This window comes from Achroia grisella, unplaced genomic scaffold (assembly GCF_030625045.1).
Source record: "Achroia grisella isolate CSIRO2021 unplaced genomic scaffold, CSIRO_AGI_Agris_v1 utg27364, whole genome shotgun sequence".
In the NCBI taxonomy this organism is placed as follows: domain Eukaryota; kingdom Metazoa; phylum Arthropoda; class Insecta; order Lepidoptera; family Pyralidae; genus Achroia; species Achroia grisella.
In genome coordinates, this window is record NW_026712763.1 from 55474 (window position 1) to 75414 (window position 19941).

At 36.4% G+C, this 19941-nt stretch overlaps 2 protein-coding genes across 2 annotated transcripts; both read right to left on the bottom strand.

Moving 5' to 3' along the window:
* Positions 1–1596: 1596 nt before the first annotated feature.
* LOC131843062 (uncharacterized) lies at positions 1597–18003 on the bottom strand. The gene is made up of 6 exons (XM_059191655.1): positions 17890–18003; positions 10878–11001; positions 5803–5946; positions 4783–4974; positions 3730–3981; positions 1597–1998 (listed from the first exon to the last, which is right to left on the bottom strand). The coding sequence occupies exons 1-6, from the start codon at positions 18001–18003 to the stop codon at positions 1793–1795; spliced, it is 1032 nt and encodes a 343-aa protein (XP_059047638.1). The 3' UTR covers positions 1597–1792.
* Positions 18004–18855: 852 nt separating this feature from the next.
* LOC131843063 (hemolymph lipopolysaccharide-binding protein-like) lies at positions 18856–19759 on the bottom strand (the record flags this gene model as incomplete). Its single annotated transcript, XM_059191656.1, has 2 exons — positions 18856–19040; positions 19508–19759. Coding segments are annotated over 2 exons (437 nt in total), but the record flags the coding sequence as incomplete, so codon positions are not given.
* Between the last annotated feature and the right edge of the window lie 182 nt (positions 19760–19941).

Genomic DNA, 19941 nt, shown 5'->3' on the forward strand with positions numbered 1-19941 from the left:
ATGCAGGTACCGTTTCTTTCTTTTACAAAGTTAATTTGTCTCGTGGTCAATCCTTTTTGTGCTCTAGCTACTGAAAGTACCGAGCGTAAAATGCGGTTAATTAACCGTTAATAACGAAAAATGCATTTACAACCGCATGGTTTAAATCGTTCATAACCGGCTAGGACTGGAATTACAATTTTGCATTTCTGCTTTAACCTTAATCGGCGGCTGGTCAAAGTTAAGTAGAGCTTGTGTTATGACAAATTATATATATGTTTATATAATATGTATTTTTTGTATATATATAATACTAGCTGGCTTCGCTAGCGTTAATTTATCCCCTTAGGGGTGGATCAAAATTCTTTCTTAGGGTATGCCTACGTCATAGTAGCTTTATGCATGCAAAGTCTCAGCCCGATCGGTTTAAAATTGACAAAGTTTCATGCAAACTTTCATCCCCAATTTTATCCCCTCGGGGGTAGAATTAATCAAAATCTTCTCTTAGCGGATGCTTACGTCATAACATCTACCTGCATGCCAAATTTTTGCCCGATCCGTCCAGTGGTTTAGGCTGTGCGTTGATAGATCACTACATCAGTCACCTTTGAGTTATATACATTTAGATATATAGGAAACTCCCAGACCAGAACAAACAATCGAATACGACCCGCGCCCATCGGATGTAAAGCATGTTTATTCATTCAGAATTTGCATTATATTTGGATTTTAAAATAAAGTATGCATCTTCTTTTAAATGATTACTTCCAATGTCAATAATAATTTTAACAATCGTCAGTGTTGAGTAACGATTAACAATTTCAATAATAATAAAATAATTTTAACAATTGTTATTTGAGTTACGATTAACAATGTCAATAATAATAAAATAATTTTAACAATCGTCAGTTGAGTAACGATTAACAATTTCAATAATAATAAAATAATTTTAACAATTGTTATTTGAGTTACGATTAACAATGTCAATAATAATAAAATAATTTTAACAATTGTTATTTGAGTTACTATTAACAATGTCAATAATAATAAAATAATTTTAACAATTATCAGTTGAGATACGATAAATAAAATCAATAGTAATGTAATAATTTTAACAATCGTCAGTTGAGTAACGATTAACAATTTCAATAATAATAAAATAATTTTAACAATTATCAGTTGAGATACGATAAATAAAATCAATTGTAATGTAATAATTTTAACAATCGTCAGTTGAGTAACGATTAACAATTTCAATAATAATAAAATAATTTTAACAATTGTTATTTGAGTTACTATTAACAATGTCAATAATAATAAAATAATTTTAACAATTGTTATTTGAGTTACGATTAACAATGTCAATAATAATAAAATAATTTTAACAATTGTCAGTTGAGATACGATAAATAAAATCAATAGTAATGTAATAGTTTTAACAATCTTCAGTTGAGTAACGATTAACAATTTCAATAATAATAAAATTATTTTAACAATCGTCAGTTAAGTATCAATAATCTGTTAATCTGTTTGTTTCGGCTGATCTCTGAAATGGCTGTACCGATTTTGACGGCAATTTTATTGGCTGGTAGCTGATGTAATAAGTAGTAACTTAGACTACTTTTACTTTAGAAATATTCTTTTATTTAAAAAAAAAAATAAAGTTAAATTCGAAGCAGACAAACTCGCGGGTACAGCTAGTAATAAAATAATTTTAACAATCGTCAACTGAGTGCAGACATTGTTCGAACAATAGTGACTTTTTTGGATAATACAAATTAATTTTTTTTTATGATTTTAGCACTTTATCGATTTATATGTAATCCAAGTCGTTGTCGAAGAGTAGGCTGTCTGGACTTTTCTCGCAGATAAAAGCGAACGGAACCGCGGCACACCACACGTCGTTCAGCAGGCCAGTCCTCAGGATGGCCCCGCACTGCTGCCCCAAGTTGCCCCGTGTCGCATTATCTGGGGCACCATTACTCCAGCTTGAGTAACCTGCTTTTTGTAATGTCTCGCCTGCAAAGGGATATGAGGTTATATATTACTGACGCCAACAACATACTACGTAGCATAATCTCATGATATAATATGAAATTTGTTACACAGATAGTCTAGATCCTGAAAAAGGACATAGGCTACTTTTTAGTGCGAAAAAGGTTTAATAATAATAATAATCATGTCTATTATCGCATCAAAGGGAGAGAGAGATATATATATAAAGAAATAATAATAATAATCTCAGAACAATTCACACAGCGCCATCTAGACCCAAGTTAAGCTAGCTAAAGCTTGTATTATGGGTACTAAACAACTGATACAAATACATTGATAATTTTTTTTCGTAAATACATACCTATTATTCATAGAAAACACCCAGATACAAACAATCATACTCATGAATACAAATGTTTGTGCCGTGCGAGGAATTCGAACCATCGGACGTAAAGCGGTGTGCTAGACCGCTAGACCAACGAGGTCGTCATTGTCTTGATAGAATAGAATAGAAATAATCTTTATTCAAATAAACTTAATATAAGCACTTTTGAATAGTCAAGTTTTTTTATTCTACCGCTTATTCGGAATGCAGATTCATCACAAGAAGAATAAGCAAGAAACTTATGTGTTGCTCTTAAAACTTGTAAGCGGAGATGAAAGGTACTAAGATATCATCATTTTTTAAGTAGAACGATGAAATTTTTTTTGGATTGTAATCTTACTAGATATATTTTCTTTATTTGATCAAGGTCACTATTCCACGCGGACGGAGTCACGGGCTGAGCTAGTATATAGCGTAAAATGTCGTAAATAGCCTTTAGAATAAATAAAAATGTTATCTATCTACATATATAGAATAGAATAGATAATCATTTATTCAAATAAACTTACATTGACACAATTCTGAATAGTCATCACATTTTTTTAATCTACCGCTCATTCGGAAAGCTGTCTCATCACAAGAAGAACGAGCAAGAAACTTGCGTGTTGCTCTTTTAAATAATTTTATTATTACTTTACATTTTTAAATTGAAGTGTATGAATATAAACTACCGATTAGAAATAATTCAATATGTATATATGTTATATTGGACGTCTTCCGGGCTGCGATGATGATGATTTGTTATATTTATATAAACTACTCGCCCCGGTTTCGCACGGGTGTACATGTATTATATATATCATATAAACCTTCCTCTAGAATCACACTATCTATTAGAAAAAACCGCTTCAAAATCAGTAACAGATATCCCTCTCTATTTTCATTTATAATATTACTAGCTATTCGCTCCGGCTTCGCCTGGGTGTAGATGTATTATACATATATCTATTAAACAAAAACCACTTCTAAATCCGTTGTATAGTTTTTTAAGCATACATAGGGACGGACAGACAGCGACAGCGACTTCGTTTTATAATTATCATTCAATTATTGATAAATACTTATTGTTAACTAGTTGCACCCTCGACTTCGTCCGCGTGGAATTTAACTTAATTTTTCTAAATAAAAAATCTAACATAAAAGTACCCTAAGTTACTCCTTATTACATCAGCTACGTGTCAAAAAAAGTTCCGTCAAAATCAGTCCAGCCATTTCAGAGATTAGCCGGAACAAACAGACAGACAGACAAAAATTGTAAAAATTGTTATTTTGGTGTATGTACCGTATTTATATTCATATGCATGTAGTAAAAAACGGTTATTGCAATATTACAAACAGATACTCCAATTTTATTTATATATATAGCTTACCATGTATAGTCAGCCAAACACTATCTTGGGTCCAGTCCAGAAAACCGATCATCGCCGAATCTTTGTATCTGCAGTTTATTGTGTTTGATGGATACTTAGCGTATAGCTCTTTGAGTGCTTCAGCTTCAATAGCGCTGTTGATGATGGCCAGGTGTCCACCTTCACCAGCACACGTCATGTATGCTTTATGCCATGTCAGGCATGTGTTGTGAAATTTGTAACAGCTCCCGATTCTGGGCTCCAGGTGGTAATCTATCAAACAGATATTTGGATATATAATAGAAAGTCATATAATTGCTCTATACTCGTATGTACAAATTAGTCAACGACACTGTAATATTATATATTTAGGCAGGAGCACCTGGATACCAGCTCGGTCCTTTTGATTCAGTTCAGAGACGTGCATGAGAATTGTCGATGATCCCAATCTCTCAAACGGTATCGAGCCACTTAGCTTGAGGCGAGACTTCGCTTCGCTTTGTGTGTTCTACCGTATATACAACGGACTGTGTTCTGATGAATTGTTCGACATGATGCCTACAGCTACCTTTTACCATCGCACCGCTCGCCATCGATAGGAATTTCATCCCCACACGCTGGAACCTAAGTGGTTCCGAACAGTGCGGTTTCAGAGGAGCTTCCTCGCGTACACTTAGATTGTGGAATGAATTTCCTGCCGAGGTTTTCTCGAGAGACTACAGCATGGTGTTTTTCAAGAATAGTATATTAAGGTTTCTTAAGGGTCGGCAACGCGCACGTGACACCCCTGGTGTTTCAGGCGTCCATAGGCTGCGGTAACTGTACCATCAGATGCGACGTATGCTTGTTTGCCACCTACGTGGTATAAAAAAAAGACCATTGTCTCTGGCCGTCCTAATTTCTGGCCGGTTGATTCAGAAGGGGAGGGAGTGAGACCCACACCAATTAGTAGTTTTCAATTAGTCCCTTTATTCTATATCATGTTAGAACTCGTAAACAAATTTGTGTTTTTTTTGTCCATTGTTTCAATCTTTTAATCTAATAATTATATATTGCGTTCCTCAAAATACTCACTACTATCGTAAGTGCCACATCCTGTCAGTACATTTTTAGTTTTCTTCTTATAGCATATATATGGGTACACATCAGAAGTGTTAATGACTGCCATGTCTCCATTTGGTAGAAGGAGTAGGCAACTTTCATTATCCTCATTATAATGTGGCTCATCAGGTGCCCAGCGCACCGGAATCCTGCTGAGTGGTATTCCTGAAATGAAATAAAAAAACATTAATCATATTTCTTTTATCAAATTAGACGTTACTTTTATTTATTCTTTAATGCACTTTTAAATACATACAGTACGGTAAAGTGTCAATAAAATCCGTTTAGTAGTCTTTGCGTGAAAGAGTAACAAACATCCATCTATACTCACAAACTTTCGCATATTACTAGGTATGGCCGTGGTTACATCCGAAAAATTTTTTAATAAATCATATAGCCTATATGTTATTCTGATGCATAAAGTATATTACTGTAAAGTTTCATCACAATCCGTTCAGTAGTTTTTGCGTGACAAAGTAACAAACATCCATACTTAGAAACTTTCGCGTTTATAATATTAGTAAGAAGTAAAATGATATAATAGAGTCAAAATACATAAAAAAAAATTATAACTCAGCCAAAATTCATATAGAGCTGAAAATTGGTAAATAAACCATTACAAATGAAATGTCAAAAATACCCTTCGATGCTGCTTCTGCTAAAAACAATTATCATGCCCAATTTACATTCAGCCCGAGTGGGCTGGGAAGTGAACAGCGCGTACACACGAGTGGAAACACTTCCCATGCCATTGGCGCTGCCACTCGCGCTGCCCGGCGCTCCCTCGATTGTCGGTTTTTCGTGCGCGAGTCAAAGGACTGGCAGCGCGAGTGGCAGCGTGTTTTTACATTCAGCCCTCTCGCTCAGTTGTCGCCCGGCAATATTTCCGGCAGCGGGAGTGGCAGGGGAAGCGGCTGAATGTAAACGTAGCATCAATTTAAAAAATCAGGTTTTTCCCATTTTTCTCTGAGGCTGAAAATATTATCATTATACCTTCTAGCGATGAATAAACGCCTTCATAGAATATCGCATGAATTCCGCTGAGTACTCCACATTTCGTAGTACTTATGTTGGTTGACATCATAGTGGTCATAGCGTGCAGAAATGATGCATTGAGAGGTGAAGCCAAGACAGCGCCTGTTCAAAAATACATATATATTTATTTATGTGTCCCTCCGATAGATCCCCCGTCTAATTCAAACGGGGATCGATATTACGACGGCCTGAGCCGAGGTTCGAACCCCAAGTGGTGCCCTCAGACTAAAGTCGCATCCGTCAGGCAGGAGTTGGCCTTCAGCCGCTCCATAAGTTCTTCCGCGGGTTTGGAGTGCCATCTGCACTCGCCCCTATCGTCCGGTGAAGCTGTAAAGGCCAGCTGCGGCCAACAGCATTAGAGTAGTCCGAAAAAAAAACTAAATAAGCTTTACAGTCTCCCAATATACCCATTTAGGAAGATTGTATACAAATAAACACAATTATAAACACTAATTACATAAGGAGACAAGTGAAAAATAATACTTAATCTCAATTTTACACACTACATAAATAATCTACTGCCATCCTACGAAACTCCAGCATTGTAAGTAGCTTTGACATAGTCTAGTGTTTTGAGTAGTCATGCTCACTAAAATGTCCAGACTTGTGGCGGCGTGGTGGGCCGGGTCATTGGGCTCCCTAAAATATGGTCGAGCACAGTGATGGCTGGCTCATCCGTCATACTCGTGAACGGGTGCTGCTTGTAGGGACTGGTCTGCTCTAATCACTATGACTGATTTCCTCTTATTAATTGTTTAACCAGTGGGTTATATATTCAATATTTTTTTCTATTTGAGTATTTAATAGAATTAGTGCTAATTGGTGGTTTGTATTCACACACTTAAACTTAAAAATGTAAAGTAATAATAAAATTATTTAAAAGAGCAACACGCAAGTTTCTTGCTCGTTCTTCTTGTGATGAGACAGCTTTCCGAACGAGCGGTAGATTAAAAAATGTAATGACTATTCAAAAGTGCTTCAATGTAAGTTTATTTGAATAAATGATTTTCTATTCTATTCTATTCTATTCCAGCAAATTACAAGAAAATATGTCTATATCTGGAAAACGACTAACAATGTAGGTTAAAATTTAAAACAACTGTTAAAATTAACAACTAGTTGTGCCCGCGGTTTCACCCTTTGAAATGTATAGCCTATATGTTATTCTGATGTATAAGCTATTACTTGACGACCTCGGTGGTCTAGCGGTCTAACACACCGCTTTACGTCCGATGGTCGCGGGTTCGATTCCTCGCACGGCACAAACATTTGTATTTATGAGTATGATTTTTTGTCTCGGTCTGGGTGTCTTATATATAACACAAGCTTTAGCTAACTTAACTTGGGTCTATATGGCGCTGTGTGAATTGTCCTAAGATTGTTGTTTGTTATTATTATTACTGTAAAGTTTCATCAAAATCCGTTCAGCAGTTTCTGTCTGAAAAAATAAGAAACATCTATACACAAATTTTCGCGTTTATCTATACATATAAATAAAATTGAAGTGTCTGTTTGTAATATTGAAATAACCGTTTTTTACTACATAAATATGAATATAAATACGGCACATACACCAAAATAACATTTTTTACAATTTTTGTCTGTCTGTCTGTTTGTTCCGGCTAATCTCTGAAATGGCTGGACCGATTTTGACGGGACTTGTTTTGACAGGTAGCTGATGTAATAAGGAGTAACTTAGGCTACTTTTACTCGTATTTTAGAAAATTAAAGTTAAATTGCACGCGAACGTAGTCACGGGAACAGCCAATATTAAATTACATGTCAAAAGTTTTTTAAAGTTTACTTACGCAATAAATTTCTGAACGCAACCTATTCGACAGGTACGAACAGTTTGTATGGGAATAAAAATGTTATTTTTTACTATATTCCTTGCATTTTTCCTAGTTAAAACCATCTCTGGACTTCCACGAATATTTCAAGACTAAAATTAGCCAAAGTGGTTCATCGTTCTCGAATTTTAGCGAGACTAACGAACAGCAATTTATATAGATGTCTAGTACCCATAACACAAGCTCTGCTTGGCATAATACTAAATGGCGCTGAGCGAATTGTCCTGAGATATTATTATTATCACCTTTTACAGAAATCTGAATTTATATCCCAGTTGTCTCCATAAAATTTTTGTCATGATGGATGGACTGTGTTAAAGATGATATGGTAAGAAAGTGTAAGAAGCACTATTTATGATGGACGACTGAGGCTTTGAAGCCGGCTACCGCAAGGGAAACCCCAAGTAGCGCCCGTGACTTGTGACACGGGTGTAGGTTTAAAAGGCCCTTTTAGAATGCATTAACACTCACCTTCACTACTTGCAGCTTCCCCCCAGGCCCAACTAAGACCGGGATAAACCCATTGCTAATACAATTCACTTTAATATCCAAAACACAACTGGCACGCTCTGCGCTCGTCGACTGAATGCCGCGGCTCACGCAACGAAAGAGGATTATTCAACTACCGACCTCCGTATTTACAAGATGGCGCTATTTACTATATTCGCAATAATCCTTACATTGGGTACTTCATTAGTACTAAAAACAAACTACCTTCTTTTAATATATTTTAAAATATAGGATTTTTTCTACGATAATGATGTGAATTCTAACAAAAGGAAGTAAATAACACGATGACTGCGAAGAGGGATGAATGGAAGCGAAAAACATATTACGACGACCACAAATAAATGGGATAAGGAAGAAACAGATGATGATGATGATGACGATGATGATGATGATGAAAGCAATTTTTAATACAAATATTACTAATATTATTATGGTCTGTAAAGCGGCGGGGAAGGGAATTGTTAGTAATGTGAACTGAGAATTCCATTGCTAGCAATGAGGTCCTCAGACTTGTGGGTTGACCTTCAAGCGGTTCCCCTATAAACTACCATGACAAATTCCTGGGCTAAATAACCTGACCTGACCATTCATCTTATCATCATCCACTGGTGCCTACCAGCGTAATCCGTGACTGCGGGGACACTGTTCGTGTATCATCCATTAAAAAAATTGCTAGCAATGGACTCCTCAGTCTTCAACCTTGTCGGTTGACCTCCAAGCGGAAGACCTCCTCCCCTAAAAACTACCATGACAAATTCCTAGGCTAACTAATCTGACCTGACCTTATCATCCTCCACTGGTACCTGCCAGTGTAATCTATGACTGCGGAGACACTATTCGTGTATCATCCATTAAAAAAATTGTTAGCAATGGGGTCCTCAGTTTTGAACCTTATCGATTGGCCTCCAAGCGGAAGACCTCCTCCCCTAAAAACTACCATGACAAATTCCTAGGCTAACTAATCTGACCTGACCTTATCATCCTCCACTGGTACCTGCCAGCGTAATCCATGACTGCGAGGACACTATTCGTGTATCATCCATTAAAAAAATTGCTAGCAATTGGGTCCTCAGTCTTCGACCTTGTCCATTGGCGTCCAAGCGGAAGACCTCTTCCCCAAAAACTACCATGACAAATTCCTGGGCTAACTAACCTGACCTGACCTTATCATCCTCCACTGGTACCTGCCAGCGTAATCCGTGACTGCGAGGACACTATTCGTGTATCATCCATTAAAAAAATTGCTAGCAATGGAGTCCTCAGTCTTCGACCTTGTCGGTTGAACTCCAAGCGGAAGACCTCCTCCCCTAAAAACTACCATGACAAATTTCTAGGCTAACTAATCTGACCTGACCTTATCATCGTCCACTGGTACCAGCGTAATCCGTGACTACGGAGACACTATTCGTGTATCATCCATTAAAAAAATTGCTAGCAATGGGGTCCCAAGTCTTGAACCTTGTCGATTGGCCTCCAAGCGGAAGACCTCTTCCCCTAAAAACTACCATTACAAATTCCTGGTAAATTGGCCATGATGGGCTAACTGACCTGACCTCATTCATCTTATCATCCTCCACTGGTACCTGCCAGCGTAATCCGTGACTATGGGGACACTATTCGTGTATCATCCATTAAAAAAATTTCTAGCAATGGGGTCCCCAGTCTTGAACCTTGTCGATTGGCCTCCAAGCGGAAGACCTCGTCCCCTAAAAACTACCATGACAAATTCCTGGGCTAACTAATCTGACCTGACCTTATCAACTGGTACCTGCCAGCGTAATCTATGACTGCGGGGACACTATTCGTGTATCATCCATTAAAAAAATTGCTAGCAATGAGTCCTCAGTCTTCGACCTTGTCGGTTGAACTCCAAGCGGAAGACCTCCTCCCCTAAAAACTACCATGACAAATTTCTAGGCTAACTAATCTGACCTGACCTTATCATCGTCCACTGGTACCTGCCAGCGTAATCCGTGACTACGGAGACACTATTCGTGTATCATCCATTAAAAAAATTGCTAGCAATGGGGTCCCAAGTCTTGAACCTTGTCGATTGGCCTCCAAGCGGAAGACCTCTTCCCCTAAAAACTACCATTACAAATTCCTGGTAAATTGGCCATGATGGGCTAACTGACCTGACCTCATTCATCTTATCATCCTCCACTGGTACCTGCCAGCGTAATCCGTGACTATGGGGACACTATTCGTGTATCATCCATTAAAAAAATTTCTAGCAATGGGGTCCCCAGTCTTGAACCTTGTCGATTGGCCTCCAAGCGGAAGACCTCGTCCCCTAAAAACTACCATGACAAATTCCTGGGCTAACTAACCTGACCTGACCATTCATCTTATCATCATCCACTGGTGCCTACCATCATAATCTATGACTGTGGGGACACTATTCGTGTATCATCCATTAAAAAAATTGCTAGCAATTGGGTCCTCAGTTTTGAACCTTGTCGATTGGCCTCCAAGCGGAAGACCTCTTCCCCTAAAAACTACCATTACAAATTCCTGGTAAATTGGCCATGATGGGCTAACTGACCTGATCTCATTCATCATATCATCCTCCACTGGTGCCTGCCAGCGTAATCCGTAACTGTAAGGTATTCGAGTATTGTCAATTTAAAAAAATGGTGACAGCGCTTGATTGCTTTTGTATAAACATTTTACCTTCGGCATGACACCGCATTCGTGCTTGGTGCCAGGTTGTTGGTACATAATGCAGTTTCAGCCAACCTTTCACTTTGGCTGTACTATAGTCATACCGATACTGTCTGCCAGCTGTTGAGAAAAACTAAGAATTAATTTAACACACTTAATAAGTTTACAATTTGGCAACAGATGACGCAGCTTCTGGTTATTCGTCAGCTGTAATGGCAATGGGGCAGTCACATCACGATATCTAGAGGTACCCAAATTCGTATCCGTCAGGCGGGAGTTGGCCTTCAGCCGCTCCATAAGTCCTTCCTTGATTTGGGGAGTTGAAGTCCTTCCTTGATTTGGAGTGCCATCTGCCCTACACCCTATCGTCCACTGAAACCTTAAAAGTCAGCTGCTTCCAACAGCATTAGAGTATTCCGAAAAAAAAACCACTATATCGAGTTATCGCAGTCGAGAATCTGATAATAAACAGTCTTGCGATTTCTTACAGATGAACGCAGTGTTAAGCAACCTTAAACGAGTTTAGAGACGATCTATTATTTTATAGTTGATATAGAAAACAATTCTTACAGATGAACGCAGTGTTAAGCAACCTTAAACGAGTTTAGAGACGATCTATTATTTTATAGTTGATATAGAAAACAACCCATTTAGATCTCATCTCTTTTGTCGTAGAAGTCAACAATCAAGGCATATATCATAATATTAAACTCGGCTATCATTTCACATTTATGTTTTTGATGGGATATAATATACATACTTCCATATACCATACATACATTAAAGGTTGCCTGTAAGAGCTTGCTTAGCGCTAAGGCCGCCCTTTGTCCTCGTCATTGTCATACATATTTTTATAGTAATTAATATTTTCTGTAACTGGTGCAAAAAAATGTAAAAAAAAATACTTCCAAAAAATATATATCTATGTTTTTATATCAGTTGTCAAGTTTCCATAATATAAGCTCTTGGCTTTATGAATTAACTTAAAAATATTATTTTGGATATAACTTATAAAATAGAGACTTACCCACTGTAATATCACAGAATAACGCCAAAATACCCAGCACAGAGAAATAATTAATCATAGCTAATTCGTATATTATAAACATACAAATAGTAACTCTTTGCTTTGAAAAACATTGAAATTAATTAAATCACATGTATTTATATAATTCATTATCAATTTCTATATTTAATCAATCCAATTTTATTTATATATATAGATATATAAATAAAATTGGAGTGTCTGTTTGTAATATTTAAATAACCGTTTTTTACTACATGCATATGAATATAGATATGGTACATGCACCAAAATAACATTTTTAAAAATTTTTGTCTGTCTATCTGTCTGTTTGTTCCGGCTAATCTCTGAAATGGCTGGACCGATTTTGATGGGACTTTTATTGGTAGGTAGCTGATATAATAATGAGTGACTTAGGCAACTTTTATTTTAGAAAAAATCTTTTATTTTAGATAAATAATGCTAAATTCAACGCGCACGAAGTCGCCGATACAGCTAGTCAATATGAGAACGTATCCTGTTTTTAATTAATTTCTGCATTATTTTCCTTCTGCCTTTTTAATTATATACAAAATTTTATGTAACATATATGTATAAGAAAGATAAATAATAGGAATAAATCATTTATATATTGTTTTAAATTTGACGCGTTCATTATTTATATATATAACTAGCTGTCCAGGCAAACGTTGTTTTGCCTTAAAATTAAAAAAAAAAATTAGGGTTGGCTACCCCTAACATTTAGAGGGATAAAAAATAGATGTTGGCCGATTCTCAGACCTACTTCATGAGAATCAGTCAAACCATTTCGGAGGAGTATGGGAACGAAAACTGTGACACGAGAATTTTATATATAAGATTAGGAACAACTCTTCTTCATGCGATACTTGACTACTCTGACACCTGTTGCCCCAATATTACAGAAGTACAACTTAATAAACTAGAGCGACTTAAAAAAAATTTGATCAGATTTATTTTCTGTCTCCGAAAATGTCAGTGCAACTTGAGTTTAGTGCGAAACTCGGAAATGTATTCCGAGTTTCGCACTAAACTCAAGTGTACTGAACATTTCCGAGTTTCGCACTAAACTCAAGTGGCTTCTCATTCGCTTTCGTTAGAATACCTTCTTACTCTTCTTCAACATTCTCTATAACCCTTCAACTCCTCACTACTTGAAGAAGCGGTTTACCTTCCTCCATACCATAGCGTTGATCTTAGATCGTCAGAGAGTCTCCAGTTAAAGACACCAAGACATAGCACTACATTCTACGACAAATCGTTTAGTGTGCTAGGTGCTCGTCTTTGGAACGAACTGTCCACATCTGTTCGAAGACTATTTACGTAAGTTATCGTAATAATAGTATTACGGTCGTATGTATGTGTGAGTATATCGTAAAAGCAATAATCAGTTTCTTAAAACGTTTTTCAATAGAAAAAGTTGAGTAAGAAAGATTCAGAACTTCTAATTCTATGCATCCATAATTTTTTATCATGATTTAATCACGATAGTTTCCAGATATAACTGCCAATAGGACGTTCTGAATATTGCTAGCATTGAGTCGATTACTAACAATTACTAACAATTATTAACTAAATACCAACCTTGAATATAGTCTTCATAGCATCAGCATTAGGCGCCGAAATATAAAACATTGGGAAGTGTCTTACGAATCGTGCAGTCAGCGTATTACGACCACTGCCGGGTGGTGCACAGGCACACGACAGTACCACATCTAAGATTTCCTTCCAGTACAGGTTATCACACATCCATATATATGTATGTATATGTAAGTTTATTATATTATTATGTTATATGTATATTTATAACATTTCTTCTAATATTGTTACCATCATTACACCTCTACCAGACGCAAATCTAATCACTTCGCTCCATTCTAAGGTTACCTGGAAGAGATCGCTTTTTAGCTATAAGGCCGCCCATTGTTGCCTCTTTGTTTATTGTTGTTTTTTTTATCATTTCATACATAATCGTGTATGTAATTGTATTTTTTGTGAGAGGAACAATAAAGAGTTTCATTCATTCATTCATTCATTCATTCATACCACGTTTTATTTATGTTTATTGAGTTCCAGATATTTCGGCAGTGTTTCAACTGCCATGATCACGGGTGAACTGAAGAGCAGCGGTTGGATGGTAAATAAAACGTTTTATGGACAGACATATTGACGACGGTGCTATATCGGTGGTGGCGGTCTAGACCGTTACGACCGATGGTCGCTGGTTCGATTTCTCGCACGGTGCAAAGATTTGTATTCACGAGTATGATTGTATCGGTCTGAGTGATTTCTATGTATGTAATATGTATGGATTTACAAAAAAAAAAATAATTTATGTATTTGTATTAGTTGTCTAGTACCCGTAACACAAGCTTTAGTTAGCTTAACTTGGGTCTAGATGGCGCTGTGTGAATTGTCCTGAGATTATTATTATTTTTTTTTTAACTGAAACTTCTCATCCCCCAATTATTATTATTATTAATATATTCGTCTACCTCCTACAAAATTTGGCTGGTCAGGGAGAGAAACACGACCGGTTATGGTGAGTGTTGACGTCGGCAAGGGACCTCTTAAACCTACACCCGGGTCACAAGTCCCGGGAACTGCTCGGAGTTTCCCTGTCTGTAACACGATGGACCCTGCACCCGCACGGTGAATATAGGGAATGTTAAGAAGTTCATCTAAATCAGTCATTCCCATAGTGGTCTATATCGACCCCCTGGGGTCCATAATACAGTTTATTATATATATATAAGGGGTCTACGACAGCAGTCACCTTGTCGTTTTTACTTTATGTTTTAACACTAAACTTTACTACAGTTAGAAATTTACAAAAAAATCAATATCAGGTAAGAATGGGTGTGTACCCAAAACCGAAAAATATAGCAAGGGGTCTACGACACAAAAAAGTTTAGGACCCTCTGGTCTAAATGGTTACGTAATACATGAAACTATGATCCGGTTTCAAAGGTGTTTTTTTATTGGGGGTTTTGGGATATTGTCAGGTGCTAAAACCTGTAGCACTGCGACCTGCATAGATCTATAGTGCTCGCCCTTTTTAAAAGCTCGCTACCTAGACTCATCAAGTACAAGAATTGAAAGATGTTCTTAGGAGCGATAGTTTTTATCTCCTCGGGATAGATTATTTTTTAGTTTTTTTTTTAAAGTATACACTACATTCCAAAAGAAACTAAATGAGCTTTACAGTCTCCCAATGCCCACTTAGGAAGATTGTATACATCATCATCATCATCACAGCCCGGAAGACGTCCACTGCTGGACATAGGGCTCCCCCAAAGATCTCCACGACGATCGGTTCTGCGCTGCTCGCATCCAATGCCTGCCAGCGAAGGAGCAATAGTTTTTATCTCCTCCCAAAGGAGATATTTCGTTTGTACGTCAGTGGGCAGCCACATAGGAGGTGCAGTGGCGTATTCCCTTCAACATTCATCATCAAAATCGGCAGATTGTTACGCCAAGGTCTAATTTCACCATGTGTTTTGTCTCTCGTCAAGATGCTTAAATTGTTTTTACTCAATAGCAGTAGTTTATTGGAGTATTAATTCGCATTTGAACGGCCTTCGTGCTGGATAGAAAAATATCTGCACACATTGTAAGTAATAAAAACAATGAAACTTCAAAATTATATAATTATTATTTATTTAAATAAGCTATAAGCATTTATCGCCACAATTGTGGTATTGTTACTCACTTTTAAGGAAAAGGTAATTTGCCGGCGGCTATTTGTAAATATATACAATAACATATTAATTAATATTAATATGTTTTCAATAAATGCATTCTACGAAGAGTTGTTTTTTTCCTGTATAAGCACATGAGAACGTGCAGGTAAATAACACATTCAGACCTCTCTCCCTACTATGAATTTTTTCTGCACTCACATACATAGGAAAATGCAGCTATTAGTTGCTTTACGGTTTACTAATAAATTTTTTCTTATAGAATTAAATATAACTGAAAAACTCAATTTAAAAAACAAGGACTTATTTTTAGCCCAATCTTATAAATAATAGTTTAGTTTAGTTTAGTTTCATTTATTGACCAATGTAAAAAAAATCTTTACATATATGGCAAGTCATAATATACAATAATGATATTTATACAATTTAAATTCGATTACAATTATATTATTAAATAAAATAAAATAAATTAATTACGTACACAATACACGGTATAAACAATTATAATACGTCTTTATAATGTTTAAAAATCATGATTACGGTATAATTATATAATTACATTTTGAGTCATATATTCTGTTATATTATAAAAAGGGTGTTTTTCAAAATAATATTTTATTTTCAATTTAAATTCTTTTGAAGGTACATAATTGTCTGATAGTAATAGGTACCTTATTATACATTTTAATTTTTAAACTAATGCCTTGTTTAAAAGTTTTAATATAAAACGGTATCAAAATTAGGAATATTATGTAAGAGATTAAAATTATAATGAATTTTAAAAATAACGAATAGAAATCCTTATATTTAAGGTAATAATAGAGTCAGACGAGTGGAGCTGAACGAATACTAAATATTTACGTCAGTTACGAGTGAAAGTATTGCTATCTCGCTTGGGTGAAAGGAGACGCAACATTTCTGTATAGAGATGCAACGAATAATAAAGAATTTTATTCTGTGGATTCATTGTAATATTATTCTGTGTACTCCTCTTGAAACATAAAGTTTAAACTAAGTTTAAGACTAAAAATCAAGAAACTTCCTACATTGTCCGTAATGAAACTATACTGCAGTCCTCTGGACAATGCCCAAGAGTATAATCAAGCTACATAATACCTCGCAACATGTAATGTTAAACAAACAAGTTGTTGTTCTCATACAAAATTAGCACAAACGATCCTATGGGAGTAAATTTTATATTACATGAAATAATGTTGTACAATTATCTTCATTTAAATCAGACTTATTAAAATTGAACATCTATGACCACTTGTCGACTACAAGATTATTAATTTTCTGCGGTTTACTATATCGCTTCACTTCTCAAGGTCGCCGGTTCGATTCCCCGCACATAGCTAGTATTTGTAGTCATGAGCATGATTACTTGTTTTGGTCCAGTAGTTTTCTATGTATATTATGTATACATTTATTTAATACATGTATCTAAGTATTGTATACCTTGACGACCTCGGTGGTCTAGCGGTCTAGCACACCGCTTTACGTCCGATGTTCGCGGGTTCGATTCCTCGCACGGCACAAACATTTGTATTCATGAGTCTAATTGTTTGTATCGGTCTGGGTGTTTTCTATTTATAATATGTATGATTTTACGAAAAAAAAAATGTAGGTATTTGTATCAGTTGTCTAGTACTCACAACACAAGCTTTAGCTAGCTTAACTTGGGACTAGATGGCGCTGTGTGAATTGTCCTGAGATTATATTATATTATATTATTTATATCAGTTGCTCAAAATGACTCGGATCATAGCCATACAGCATAATAAACAAAAAAAAGAGATGAAACGTATTAGAAAGTGTGTGATCACACTAAAGCACTTTCGAAATAACAACCTATTAATTTCTAGCAATTTTTATTTGTGTGATAATGTTTTCCTCGTCTTTGTAAGCCGCAGACACAATGGGGATAATATTTTTAAGAAATAAATGTTTCTTTACGTGTGACTCGCCACAAATAATTCAGAAATGTTTCCCTTTCTATGTTGTTACTTTATTATAAATCCTTGTACGGCTGTAGGCAGAAATGTTTGAAAGCGTACTAGATATATTTATTTGTTTATTTCTATATTTGAGCGTTAGGTTAGGTATTAATGCGGTCCATAGAGTCGGCAGCACTAAACAGTGTCACTTGCCAAAGGCCAGAGCCGCAGCCGCGGCGTAGGCGGGGGAGATTCGATGGACACCTGAGTCTGATCAGTGTGGACATCGAATCCATACTTGACCCTAGGGTGGTGGATTGTTAGGGCAATCCGAAGCTCACCGGGGAGGCATTAAGGTCTGGGAGGTGGCGTGCAGAGACTGTTCCCTGCACACCTAGATGGAAGGTCCCTTCGATGGGGACCACGCCGGTGGAGAATGCCTTGCGCGATCCCATGGTCACGGCGATTATGTCCAGGAGGAACAGTCGTCAGGTTTTTAGCAGGTAGGAGTCCGGCAGTATCCATTCTTCCCTAAGAGAATGGTTCTCCATGATGGATTTTCATGACGTAAAAAAAAAGGTATAAAAGGTATAAAAGGTGTAATAAAAGGTAAAGGTAATGCGGTCTAAGCTGTTACAAGCTCTAATAGTGCCTACTCTTACTTGAAAGAGCCAATGTAGCAAGAGGCAAGAATAGACACAGAACAGATGTTGGTAGAGAGTTCCACTCCTTAGCTGCTCGCATAAGGAAAGGCATCTAATAAGGAATAATGAAACAATCGTAGAATTAAAATATTTTTAATGTCCAAAGAATCAAAGTACAGTCACAGATAAAACATTTTGATCCGTATTCCGAACCTCCTTAGTCTAAGCAGGTTGTATCACCGGCTTGCTTACTGGAGGAAAGGGCGCTCGGTAATACTGGCCACATATAAAAACATGTGGCCACTTAAATTTCAAGAAAAGAATAATAAAACAATTGAAAATAAGGACTGGAATTAAAAGGTCGCTCCGTATTTTTATCTATATAAAACAAGATAATTAAGGAATTATTTAATACAATATAATTGTTTTTAATGAAAATATACACTGTAGAGTGCGTGGCCACTAAACAGTACTACACATCGGGACGTTCCTGAGCAAAGGTGAGTAAGTGTGGTGTTACATTGCTTACTTTGGGGTGTTCAGAGTGTGGAAGAAGTTCTTCCAGGTCGAAATCATATTTATACTTCCTTTTCCATTAATTATTTTCTTTTCAATAAATACAGTCCACTCTCTCTGTTATATATTAATTTATAAGGACATTTATTATAGAAGCAAACTGTCTGGGCTTTTTTCGCAAATGAATGGGAAAGTGATGACGTCACACCACAAATCGTCCAAGTAACCCGTTCTGAACATGCCGCCGCAGTGTTGGCCCAGGTTACCATGTTTACCATTATCCGGCTGATCGGCCGGCCAATTCTTGTACCCGGCTTCATCTAATGTCTCACCTGGAAAAAAAAAAAGTTATTGATTTGCTTACTACATGGTAGTTTTGTATCTTTCTTGTGGGGACTGGTCTGTTCAGGTTACGAACACTGATTAGATTTTTTTCTTTTGCAATAGCACATGCTGGTGGTAACTCTATTCTCCCAAATTCGAATTTATAATGAATCTATATTATTGTAGACATGTACAACATTTATTTGAACGAGCTGAGTATCTTGTCACTTCTTTTCCTCTCAACATCATTCCGAACTGACATATCATAAGCGTCTGTAATAGACCTACATGAATAAAGATATTTTGAATTCAAGAGCATTATTTATATTATTAAATTCCGTTGTATATCTTTTTACTTTGAAAATAAGTGATATGTCATCAGCAAACAATACTATGTTAAGTATGTTTTGAACTGGTATGGTTTATATATTTAAACCTATAACTAAACTTTGGGAGTTATGTAAAAAAGTATTACCATGAATAGTAAACCAAGTATTATCCTCGTTCCAATCCAAAAATCCAAGGAAAATGGGGTCTGTGCGTAAAGCCTTTATAGTGTTTGCAGGATACTTAGCAAATAGCTCTTTGAGTGCTTGCGCTTCAGTAGCGCTGTTGATGATGGCCAGGTGTCCACCTTCAGCTACACACGTCATGTACGCTTGGTGCCACGTCTGGCCTGTGTAGTGAAATTTGTAGCAACTGCCCGTCCTGGACTCCAGGAAGTATTCTGTTAAAAAGAATAAATCTGAATCGAAGTGAAATACATGTGTAAGCTATATTGCTGTAAAGTTTTATTAAACTCCCTTAAATAGCATTCGCGTGAATGAGTAAAACATCCATCCACAATCACAAAGTTTCACATTTATAATATTAGTAATATCTAAAAGATAACTTGGGAATTTGCGGATC